Below are 13,310 nucleotides of genomic sequence, written 5' to 3' on the forward strand. Positions count from 1 at the left end.
TCCTGCAAAGATCAGAGCATGAAAACATACAGATCAATGAAGCTCTACAGTCACTGCACACATTAGTATTCAAAGTGGCATCGCTGCAGTGAATGCAGCTGGTAAATTGTGTATGTCAACAGTTTCTTGGCATGATATTATTTTATTGATCATACCCAAAAATGCTCCTATGGATCTCTTCAGGGTAAGAAAAATCCAGCCCCTAACCAGATGGACTGAAAAAGTTTTTAATTGATCTTTTAAATGCTGTCATATAGTTGTCCCTTAATGGATTATATTATATATTATATCCTGCACGATTAATGGGATTCCACTTTAAAGTGTGGCATGAGAAATTGCAATGATAACAAAGGTGACACATTATAAAACCTGAAGACTCTGCAGTACTGTGACAGTTCACATTCACTGCCCTCCTCCATCACTTTTACTGGAAGCAGCAGAACGTTCCAAACTCATTTCCTCCCATTTTTCTCCCCTAAATTGATTGGAGAAAATTTAGTAGGAGGAAGATTCTCAATCATTTCTACCACTGAGTGCTTTTAAGACTTTTTTCTCAATGGTCAGTCGAGCTCTGTGTTTTTTACCACGTGATCTGAGAACGAGTAGACCCTGTGCTCGTCTTTGGACAGGAACGAGACGGCCTAACGGTATCGTTTTTCACTGCTGGAACTGTATCCGTACGCCATTTACAGTCCCTTTTTGGCATGTGGCCCAGCTGTCTCTCCCCCCCTGTGGCGGGGCGCCCAGTCAGCTATCACTCAGCACATATCACCCTGACGATGACGTGATAAAAACGCCACGTCCTGTGCACACATGGAAACTTGCTGTTGAGCTTTTGTGAAGGTGAAACACTGACACTGAAGCGTCCTTCGTAGGCACTCAGAGGGGTGTTTGCATGGAGGTTGGCGTAAATCATGTGGAACTAAATAGCGACAAAATGTCACATTGATAAATTATGAACATGGGCCTGTAAGGAAGGTACAGGTTATTTGTGGGTCATAAAAGATTAAGGTGTCTTGGCTACACTAGGTTAAAAAAGTTATATGATATTATGTTGAACAGGGGATTCAGCACCTGATTTTACAGTAACGAAGTGTTGCTAAGGTTCTTTCATCATCATCACACCTGTGCATAGGCTCACTGTATTCACTCTTTTAATTGACCCTTTGCATTGGAGGAGTGTGCTGTACATTATCAGATAATGATGTCTCACAGAGAGTCAGGAGGGAGCAGGGGTGAAGAGCCGTAACCTTTGAACCCTCCTGCAGAAGCGGCACAGAAAGACAACTGACTGGTAGACACACATTAGTGTACAAAGTTGCATCATTGCATGTGCAGTTGGAATGAATCGTCAACAGTTTTCCTGTCATGAGACTTAGCCGGGCACCTCCTTCATGTGGTGGCATTGCTAAAAACTGCCCCGTGGCTGAAATTCTACACTCATCAGGGAAACAGTGAAAATCCATTTTGGTATTTGTCACTTTGTTTGAAAGTGTGTTCCTTTGACCCCATGTGTGCAGCTTTAGGAACACTCACCTCTCCTGGGAAGTGACTCAAACACTTTCTGTCGGCTCTGGCTCTGTGTTTTTTTTTTCCTTCTCGCAGACAGCATGATGTGCAGAGGGCACCTCTCCTAGACACAGCAGGTTTCCCTGCTATGACTTTGTTCCAGCGCTATCAATTTTTACAATCTCATACAGTGCTATTCATAATTAAAACTTACATTTTTTCCCTATATACCAGTGCTCAAAAAGTGTGTGCAAAAATGCACATGACTGCAGTACAGTCATCACATATTGGTTTTTTTATTGACTCCAGGACCTAATGAATGATTTAATGGCAATAATTAGAAGCCACTCGGTGGTCGTAGAGAAATGTCTTGTTGCCTTGATTTAAACTCTTGGACAGAACATGACCTGACAGACAACCCATAGCATCATAACCACACATAAAAATGCCACTGGTGAGGTATCTTTACACTAAAGACGATAATGCAGCCTGCACATGTAAATGTGTTTCCTCATTCCCCTCCCATCCTGGCAGGTTCTCTGTATACATTGTTGGACTCATAAACAGAGCAGCAGCTTGCCTGCAGTCAGCAGCATATGCTGTCTTTTGCCATCAGGCAATGTTCATCTGTGAGGAAAGGGTTGGGGTGAATAAAAGGGTTGGCATATTTTTATCGAGGCCCTTTAATGTGCTCCTGTGCAATAGGAAGAGGCAGAGCTGTAAGATGTAGCTGTACAGTAAAAGTGAAGCATGAATGGGTTCACTGGGTTATTATTCTTTATCACAAAGATTGAACACAGCAAGGGTTAAATCAGACAATGCTACTGACTTACATATAGAAGCTGTTAATAGGAGCTCAATTAGTGAAATTTGTGCATGTGTGTGTCAGAATCAGAAATACTTTATTGATCCCAGGGGGAAATTGCGAGGGGAAATTTGTGTGTGTGTACGATTTGGGAGTTCTGCTGCAGCTGTCACACACACACACACACACTAATGGCATGTTTCAGCAGCCCACCCCTCTAAGCCAGGACCAACTGCCTTCTGCCAGATGAGTTTTGTTCACCAAGCAGATAAAAGAGGGAGATACAGAGGGAGAAGCAAGAGGAGGGGGGAGCTCTGAGCTACAGCTCTGTATTGGCTATTTGAATGAGAGGGGTTGGTCTTTCTCCATCTTTCTAACCACCTCTACTCAGCAGCACACACAGTTTACACACACACACACAAACGGAATGGAAGAACCATGTCAGGACACGGTACAGAGCTGAGGTGCACACACAAAGAGAGGGAGCAGCAAGATGAAGACAGTGAAGACTGAGGACATCAGGACAGGCTGATACAGACGAAGAGCCACAGAGACAGCGATGTGTGCCTAGGCTGCTGTTTCCCACCTGTCACAGAAGTTTGAAGGAGTGCTGCTCTCATGGCCGGACCAACCACACAGGAGCCTGTGAAGGTGACGATAACAGCCCTCTGCACTTTATTCACTCTGTATTTAATATGCAGCCTCATTTGGTCTGTAAGGATTTCAGTGCATTTGAATGTTTGGGTTTTTTCTGCTAGCTTCCATTACACTAATGACTCACTGACTGACTGATTCATTTAATTGAAGTCTTGAATTCTCTCCATTTGAGCTGAAAACAAAGATGTGTAAATCAACGTCCACCTACTATTTCTATAGAAGGCTTTAGAGATTATTTTGGTAGATATTCTCAAATTAAGTGTTTTTACTTCTTTGATTGATAAATGACAATTTTAGTATTTATCACAATGTTTGCCAATTCTTAGTCCCATCATCCCAAATTTGTTTCCAAACAATAAAATAAAACAGCTACCAATTCTGATAATGAAGAATAAAAATATGTCTTGTTAGGATAATGGAAATCTACTGAGGGATCCACTAAGCCGACCAGCTTGCTGCACATTTTCCTGACTACTTCCAAAAGAAATGGATTATCCTACAAATTATTGACTTAAAATGAAATGAAGAGCTGATCATGTTTAATATTTTTGAATAATACATTACTTAAGATACGTATTTTTTTAAATGCTGAAAGTTCTTGTAATATCAGAAAAAAGTGAAAACATTGATGAACCTGTTCCAAGACCCTGTCTGGTACTTTCTCTTTAGTCTCAGCCTGATTCTGGTTGATTTAAACAGCACATCAATATGTGATTTTTCATCACCAGGCAAACAGAAAACATCCAGCAATCATGTTGCATGATTATCTGCTGGATAAGCTACAAAATCGTTGCTCACTGCAGCAGTGGAGCATCACAAACTCTTCTGTTAATCCTGTGATGTCTGAGAATGCAGATGATCTTTTTACTCTTGGTTAGCATTCAGCACTAAACCTCTTTGTTGCTTATAATCCTGAGAATACACAGAGATCTTTTTTCTTTTTCTTGCAATTGTGGATTAGCCAACTAATTGAATAATCATTTGAATCCTGTCAGTTTAGGTTGCTCTGTGTTCTAAATCTGTTATTGAACTGTGTCTTCCTGCCTCAGTAGCTCCTGTACTGAGAGTGTCTGACCTGTCTCACACTGTCAGCCTCGTTCTGTATCATGGAGCCTTATTTCCTTGCGGCCATGTACACATCCACAAGTCAGTCCTGGTCCTTGACTCTGCTAAATGTAATGAAGAGCTCACCGGCCTCTGTGGACAGCAGAGAAGTGTTAGGTGCATCCGGCTGGCACCAGTCTTTCAGCCTCATTGCCTGAGACAGACAGAGAGTGGAGAAGGGTGGGAGGGGATGGAGGTCGACAAACAACCTCCAGCCCTCATCTTCTTCATGACTCCATGCTGACTAGTGCTTTTATTTTATTTAAGGTTCTCATTATAAAAGTTGTGCCTGGGAGTCATCTTTCTGTGGAAAATAAAAAAAACTGCTGCTTAAGATACCAAACTTATCAGTGGGATGCAATTCACTTGACTGATGGAACACAACAGAAGAGAATGTGTAATGTGATGTTGACAGCACACAAACCCGACAAAGCCAAACAGGGCAGGGCAATGAGATGGTGAAAATCTGTGCTGGTAAGCAAAACAGAAGTGCCTAACTGCACTTTTAAAACTGTGGAAATCAAAACTCCTCAGGCAGGATCGGGGCTGCAGCGTTATAACCTCTGACCACATCACACCACCTATAGCTGCTCCACACACATACAGTGTATGCACACAAACATAACCTTTAATAATGCTTATCATGAATGTAATATTGGTCGCATTCCTGTCTCGGTGCTCATAAAGCCCCTTTTTCAACTGGGAGTTGCTTGAACAACAAAGCAGGAGGTATACATAGAAGCATGAAGCAGAGCCTTCCAATGTTCCTTATAGTTGCATCAATTTGCTCTCGGCTGGAGAGCGTTCCACTTCACTCGTCCTCTGCTCTGTGGCATAAAGTGGGATTGCTGTAGCCGGGGGATTTGTGCTCCAGAGCGCTGAATTCTGCAGCAGACTGGTTGTCAAATCTCCTGTCGACATAGTAGTTGTTGTATTGATCATGAATCCTAACCTCTGATCAATGTTATCGACTGAGGACATTAGCATCTGAGGACTGATCCAAAACTAACTGTCCACTGTGACAAACAGGGAATGAGCTGCTGCTGCATTCTGTAAAAAAAAAAAAGTCCACTAATAAAATGTCCGGTCTGATTGTTGTGTGTGCCTCTTCCTCGTCTTACAGACCCAGCAGAAGTGCATCGCCATCTTTGCCCTCCTCTGCTGCTCTGCTGTGCTGCTGGCTCTGATCTTCTCATCGGTGGACATCTGGGGGGACGATGAGGACGGAATCACAGAGGAAAACTGCAGCAAAGACTGTCGGTAAGATGCAAGTGTGATGGAATAACATATAAAGGCAGGGAAATAACAGGTTATTCAAAATAAAGGCAAAGTTCTTCCAGCACTTGACTATTAACTGTAGTTAACAACACCCCACCCTGAGGGGTGGAGCACACTAGTGTCCCATGTGCTCCACCCTGAGCCTCCCTCATCTACCATCAGCTTATAAGATTATTTTGAGAAAAGCTGTAGAAAAAAATTGTCATAAATGTCACAGACACCAACATGGCCATCACCATGGCACATTTCAGTCTGGTCACATTAAAGGTAGGGTAGGAGATTTTGAAAACTCAGTGAGAGTCAGCCAGATTTTGAAAGAAAACACACGCCCCTTTCTCTCGGAGCTCACCCCGAAGCCACGCCTCCCAATCACATGGACGCGCATTACCTGAAGACGAGTGAAGTCTGTGACTTCGGCCATCATGCACGTACCTCTCTGGTGGCTAATGTTTTTAGCATTTTATAGCTTCCACAGATGATTCATATTCTTCGTTTTAAAGCGAAACTGCCGAACTAATGGGTTGCTATAGGATTGTAAAAAAAAAATCAGAATAAAATCTCCTACCCTACCTTTAAGACCTTCTGATTTGTCCAGGATCTTCACAGTCTCACGTTGAGATAAACTCCATCTTTCCAAATAATAAACGTCTCAACTGATCATTTAATTGTCTTTTTCTTCCATGCTAGGCTAAAAACTGCCGTAAAATTAGTAACACTTCATATCTTACTTAAAGCTGACCTTAACACTCAAAAACCTTGTTCCTGTCAGCATCGTGCTTGTGGAGAATATTGCAGATGACCTCTCTCTCCACATGGATGGCAGACCCCGTCTTCCTCTCTCTGCTGGCTTTCACACACTGTTGGACCAAGCAAAGTACTCAGTAGAGATAGTGTCACCTGTCTGGAACCTGAACCCTTGGGACCAGGAGACAATACCAAGCACTGCCAAACAGGTATAAAGTCATCACAGACAGTGCTGCAAAAACACTGAAGCCACTGCATTTCCCATGTGTTCTGTGAGAGCAAATGCAATTATTTTCTAGTAAATCTGTGTCGTCTTTTAATGAGGTTAACCCTGCCGAGATGTAAGTGTTGCCCTTCTAAGAGACATCCAGCAACACTGCTGGGTGCTTACCTACAGCAATACAGAACATCATTCTCTTCCTCAGGGTCAGCTTTTGTTCCAGAGGCTGCTCAGCCTGAAATCTCGGGGGGTTAAACTGAAGATTGCCAGCGGTCTGACAAACTCTACTGAACTGAAGAGCCTGGCAGTGCACAGTGAGTCGGCTGTCACATTTTTATTTTACAAAAGCTATTTGTTATGTCCCCGCAGCAAACAACACTGAAGATTTAAACACCCTCTGCCTCACAATATTTTGAGGATTCTGCTGTTTTTAGCAGCAGCAGCAGCAGCCCGTCACTGCTGTTGCATGCAGCAATCCTGAAGGAAAGCAGATGCATGTACAGCATGCAGCATCACCCAGCAGCTCCACCACACACCGTGTGTCAACCTTCATATCTGCCAAACTTCACAATCAAGGTCAAAAAACCTTGAATGTGCACAATCCGACTGGTTGTTTTTTCCCTGTCATAGACTTTAACTCTCAGGCTACGTGTAGCTGTCAGACAGCCCAAGGCCAGCTGGCAGACTTCCACTGTTCTCTCCATCTCATTCCTTTTTTACTTGCTTTCTGTCTCTGTTTCTCGCAGGTGCAGAGGTTCATTTTGTTAACATGACCGCTTTTACCAGAGGAGGACTGCACTCCTCATTCTGGATCGTTGATCGGGAGCACATTTACATCGGGAGCGCTGATATGGACTGGAGGTCACTCTCCAAGGTAACAACAAACACAAGCAGCAGTATAAAATTAGAACTGAGGATAAATGAGCTTCACTAGTTAGGTGTGGGTGAGTCTACAGTTAAAAATAAAAGCTGGACGTACAGAATTTTTGAAACGATGAAAGCACAGGGTGTGGATAGCTCCTCCATACACCTGTACCACTTTATACTGTTACTCCAGCAACTCCTAATGTGCATCCAGGATGATTTAAGATGGCTGTCTGAGAAAGACAAGTAGCATTTCACTTTTCATTTAATATGTAATCCACAACAGAGGAGGAACCACGGACCATTAGCATACTGTAACTTAAAGTGATTGCCCTGGTGCTTTTAATGCTCTAGCACAGGCTGGAGGTACTGTTGAGCATAATTAACTAAGGAGCCAGAGGGAAAGGATGAAATGGACACAGATACAGCATTAATGTGGGTGCCCATATTTATATATGCACTCTATACAGAGGAAATGACAGATAGGTGGGAAAGAAAAGGAACAAATTGATTGCGAGGCAGAAATTCACTCTCCATGGTTGCACAGCAGAGTGAAACCTCGCTGCTCCTCCTGCTGGGGCACACACTAAATTAGAATAAACACAAAACAAATTTATGCTGTGTCCTTAATGACCAGGCAAGAATATATTTAGAACAGCTGCCTCATGTTGTCTTTTTATGTAGGTGTTCCTAGCCGTGTTAGCACTCGGGATGTGGATGTGACACCAGTCTGTCGGCCAGGTTGTCCGTTGTCTTGGTCCAGACCGAGCAGCAGATTAATTTGTGCCTAAAAAGGAAGCTAACGTGGAAGTGCACAAAAATGCACTTGCCCAAGTGGCCACTAGGTGGTAAGCTTCAAAAGGCCTTAATTCCCCCCAACAGCTATGTTGAGAAATCCTAAACTTCACAGCATAAACACAAAAAAAGTTTCCGTGCACAACGCACCTTTTTTAATTATTATCGCACATAACAATTATGCATAATATAGAGGACAGCATCTTTAACTGACAGGTAGGTGTTGCTTCTCCACTGCTTGGCCTATAATTGGATAACTTGGAGTAAGATGGACTCTGCTACTGGCAAGATGGCAATGACCTGGGGTGCACTTTCTTGATAGAGTGGGCAGATGTGATTCCACACTCTGCTGCATGCCATCCGCATTCCTCTGATGATAACTAAAGGCAGAAGGCCAGAAAATATGTTTAAAAAAATGAAGTTGCTGATGACCCAACCCACACCTTGAAGCTTAAAGCGTCACACTGCAGGAACATAATAGAAGGTTTGCCATATTCTGTGTGCTAGGCAGAGATAATTACGTCTGCATGACTGAAGACAGATAATAGTCTATTATGTTATGAGGCAATTTTTTGCAACAAGCCTCTTCATCTTTAATGGCAGATTTTACATGCTTTACATTCACACAGCCACAAGGGGGCACTGGCTGCAAAAACACCAGTTTTTTTGCATTACAAATGTCTGTTAGGGTCAATGAAACATATATGTGTGCCAAATATCATAATCAAAATCTTAATTTGTCCAAATATCCAGCCTCAGCAGCTTGGTTTAAAGCTTGTATTAGCATGCTAACACTCTCAGCTAGGACACTGAGCATGGTTAGCATCTCACTCAAAAGGCAGCCCCACCCACCTTTGCTCTCTTTTACTTATTCAAAGTACTTTTCTGCTGCATCACCGCTTCCTGTGTGCTTCTCTCTCACCCCCTGCAGAGGAAAGAACTGGGGGTGGTGGTATATAATTGCAGCTGCCTGGCTCTAGACCTCCACAGAGTCTTTTCATTTTACTGGCAGCTCCATGAGAGGGACTACATCCCCTCCATCTGGTGGAAGAGAGTTACAGCCCTCTACGGGAGGCACCAGGCCCTGGAGCTGCAGCTCAACGCCACCCCGGCCACTGCCTATGTGTCTGTGAGGAACATTTTTGTTTTGTTACAGGGACGTGGAGCATGTTTACACATCAATTCAGCAGATGTTTATGTGCCCATATTATATATTATATTCCTCTGGAGGCACCAGACTCCTACCTCTGATCTCAATAGAGAACGTCTTTATAAAAATTTCATTTCAAACTAATAACAGGCACACACAGGGGGTGATTAATCATGTTAATATCATGCTGAGGAGCATCTTGAGTCTGAATATCTCAGTAGCTCAGCCTAATTTGACAGTAATGAATCTTGTTACCCTCTAAGCGACAAGACACTTATCAGTTGCATTTAGCACATTTATCATCCTATAGGAACTAATAGAGCCGTGCTGTCACAGGCTGCTGGCAGCTCCAACCTGCTCTTGTGTAACGCCTCCTCTAGTAATAATGGAAAATGTGCGTTGTTGTGCTTTTTGTCCCCTTTTTGCACCGAGGCTTTTGGGAAATTAACGTGTTGGACCGAAACAACATTAAAAGCCTTTTAAACCTGTCACCTCCTCGTCTGTGACTCCTGTGACATCATTTTGGGTGCAGACTTGTCTGAAAGCTGTGTCTGTGTCTGTAGACCTCTCCTGAACTCTTCTGCCCCAAAGACCGCACCAGAGATGTGGATGCGATCAGCCAAGTCATCCAAAGTGCAAAGACGTTTATCTTCATATCTGTGACAGACTACCTCCCTCTAGTGAGCAGGAGCTTCAGAGGAACTTCACTCACAAGGTGTGTGTGTGTGCACTTTTATTGTCTTTTATGCAATCCATGCTCACCAGAAAAACATTGCGTGAGGTTGATATTTTCACCCTTAAAAAAAGAATACTGAGCATATTCCTTAACTTATCCCGAAAATGGTGAATGCACGAGTGGTGTAATGGTCTGTGTAATGTTATGAATGTACCAACCCCTACACTGTTTTCAATGCCTAACCTTAACCAGTCGATTTTTATGCTAAAGCCAGCTGCAGTTAAAAACAAACATATACAAACGTGTGCCTTGTGAAAATCAGCCAATACAATCATATGCTCTATTAATGCAAACATAGAATACTGTGGTATGTCCACAAATGCATTCATATGTGTGGTTAGCAGAGAAGTAACCATGAGTTGTATCTGGCAGGTGTATAATTGAACAGATGAGGTTCTGTTTCACGTGACTTCCATGTTCAGATGTGTGTCCTTCTATGCTAAAAGTGGCATGTGGTTTTTCTCTGGCTCTAAATTCTTAATCTATTAATAAGGTTTGCACTGCTGTAATAGGTATTGGTCACCTATTGATGAGATGATCCGGGAGGCTGTGGTGCTGAGAGGCATCAGAGTTCGCCTGCTGATAAGCTTCTGGAAGAAGACTCACCCCCTCACTTTTAACTTTGTGACCTCCCTAAAGTCTCTGTGCATACAGCTTCAGAACTGTTCTCTGGAGGTGGTGAGTGACAAAACAAAAGATGTAGAAACGTATCCTGATTGTGTTCTGTTCACAGAAAACATGATAGAGTATCAACAGCTTATCCAGTTCATTATGATGCACATGTTGATTGATTTAATTTTTGTTTATGTGCAGATACATCTCTTTTGTTATTTTTTTCAGAGGTTTTTTAGTCACAAGGAGCAGAATGAAGACTTACAACATGGACTGAACCACAACAAATACATGGTGACCGACAATGGCGTCTACATAGGTAAGAATTGTTGATTTTTAATGATTGTTTAAAGAGTTTTCTTGCCATAAGCCAGATAAAAAAAACACTACTCATGTTTCTCGGTTAAAGGTAGGGTAGGAGATTTCATTCTGATGCACTTTTTGTTAAATTACTTCTCTTTACAATCTGATAGCAACCAATTAGTTCGGCAGTTTCGCTTTAAAACGAAGAATATTAATCATCTGTGGAAGCTATAAAATGCTAAAAACATCAGCCAATCCTGCAAGGCGCCCCTGCGCGCACCAGAGAGGTACGTGCATGATGGCCGAAGTCACAGACCACAGCTCGTCTTCAGGTAATGAGCGTCCATGTGATTGGGAGGCGTGGCTTCGGGGTGAGCTCCGAGAGAAAGGGGCGTGTGTTTACTTTCAAAATCTGGCTGACTCTCACTGAGTTTTCAAAATCTCCTACCCTACCTTTAAGTCTGAGTACACAATCCTCACACTACACAATCAAAGTCAAACTACAACCTAAATTAAAAGATGTGGACAAAATGCCTTTTAAAAAGCAACAGTAACAACAATATGAGCACCCACCACTGAGGCACAGAAGGACACAGCGACCTTCTCTTTTTGTTTTGCAGTGTAGCTCACACCACCTCCGAACACGATCTGACTGATCACCTCTCTCTCCTTAGAGTCTTTAGAGCCTTGATCAAAGGGCCTTACAGTGTGTTAAAACTGCCAACACAAGATGACCATCGTTCAAGAAAGTTGTGTGATTTAACTGACTGGCTTCATAAATGTATAAACATGACAGAGAACTTATTAACGTGATATCTCTGTCCTTTCTGTCCACAGGGAACCAGGACTGGGTCGGGAGCGACTTTGCTGTCAATGCAGGCGTTGGGCTGGTGGTCAGGATGAACACCGGACTCAAAGACAGAGGAGTGACGGTACTGGATCAAGTCAGAGCTGCTTTTGAAAGAGATTGGAGGTCCCGTTACGCTAAGAGCCTTCAAGGAGACAAGGACCAGCAGGACAAATACAGACACTCACACCAGGGGAAGTATCATGTGGAGGACCATGAGTGGAACCACCCCCTGTCTTTATAAGCACAGAATGTCTTTCTATACATGATAGATTTACAACTATGAATGTAGACCTACACTATTAGATTTATTTAAATAGATTTAACATGTATGCCAAAGTGATGTTTGAATTACAAATATAGCATTGATCTAATTATGGACTGTTAGCATGAAATGCTGCATGAATATTGAATCAATATTCAAATACAGACTATATACTCAGATAAGCAATATGATCATTACTAATACAATATACTCTGTATGTGAAGCCTCCATCAAACTCACTAAAACAGTTTACAGTTAGTATTTTTAATTTGTATTTTATAAACAAACAAGTGTTTTAATGGCCATCAGCTGGAATGATACAAGTGGGCTCATGCAGTATTTTAACATCTCTCTGAAACTTTTCATCTGTCTTTATATAAATGCACTTTTTTTCTTTTTTTTTATCTCGGTCTCATTTTTATGTCCTGGGAAACACAGAGAAGCTCACATCTACCATTTACACACCAACCTGACAAGGTCAGGTGCTTCAGACAGATACAACAGTGAGGCTGAGCCAATGGTGAGCTGCAGGTTGCTCTGCTCAGAAAGCCTGAACAAATGAGTTACATTGCTGTTAGTTCACACTGTAGGGTTTAAATGAAGGGCTTCCCTCTCTCTTTTATGTCATTAAAAGAACAAAGTTAGTGTATCACCTATGTGTGTATTCAGACTGATGAAATGCCAGAGCAAGTGCGGGAGCCGTTTTAGACCACAAGGGGGCAAAAAGGACACAAAACACTGGATTACACACACATTACCAACAGTAGTTGCAGTGACTGAAACATTAAAGTACAACAGCGTATTAGGGCCACTGTAAGAAATAAAATACTGACCCGGAAGAGGAGGAGGGGGGGGGGGGGGGGGGGGGCTAATATTCTGAGATTATTATTATTAGTAGTAACAAATTTGCGAGATAAAAACTCAGAAATTTGCATCAGTGTTTCTTGGTCAAGGAATCATGTTGTGTTTCCAAGACGTCATCTTCATTGCATGCATACGTATATGGATAAAATGCAACTGTTTTAGGGCTTTAGTTTTTTTAATTTGGTATATGCTTCTTAAGAGGACGGCAGTGAGTACGTGTGTGTGCGTACCTGTGGCGGTGTGTCAGTGTGCAGGATACAGGACAGCGTGTGTGTGTGTAGGAGGAGTTAGCTTGAGAGAGGGGCGATTTGTTAACAAGAAGTATATGTACAGCTGCAAGGACAGGAAAGTGCTCTGGTCTCCCATACTCCAGCTGTGTGTGACGGTGGGGGTTAACCACGAGCAGCGTAGCTCGTCCCATGTGGTTGAAGCAGGAAAGGTTATCAACGGTGTTATGATCTTCACAGCATTGCCACAAGTAGCATACAACTTGATGAGCTTTCCCACGGTGACCATGACAGCAAGCAACGTCTATCTATCTATCTATCTATCTATCT

General features: G+C 42.6%; 1 protein-coding gene across 1 annotated transcript; it reads left to right on the forward strand.

Annotated features, from left to right (window-relative positions):
• The first annotated feature begins 2,743 nt into the window (after positions 1 to 2,743).
• pld5 (phospholipase D family member 5) lies at positions 2,744 to 11,868 on the forward strand. Its single transcript, XM_028409645.1, has 10 exons — positions 2,744 to 2,965; positions 5,199 to 5,335; positions 6,123 to 6,306; positions 6,523 to 6,631; positions 7,064 to 7,191; positions 8,908 to 9,105; positions 9,690 to 9,841; positions 10,375 to 10,540; positions 10,703 to 10,793; positions 11,615 to 11,868. Exons 1-10 carry the CDS (start codon positions 2,933 to 2,935, stop codon positions 11,866 to 11,868), a joined length of 1,452 nt encoding a protein of 483 aa, XP_028265446.1. The 5' UTR covers positions 2,744 to 2,932.
• Positions 11,869 to 13,310: the final 1,442 nt, after the last annotated feature.

This window comes from Parambassis ranga, chromosome 1, assembly GCF_900634625.1.
Source record: "Parambassis ranga chromosome 1, fParRan2.1, whole genome shotgun sequence".
In the NCBI taxonomy this organism is placed as follows: Eukaryota; Metazoa; Chordata; class Actinopteri; family Ambassidae; genus Parambassis; species Parambassis ranga.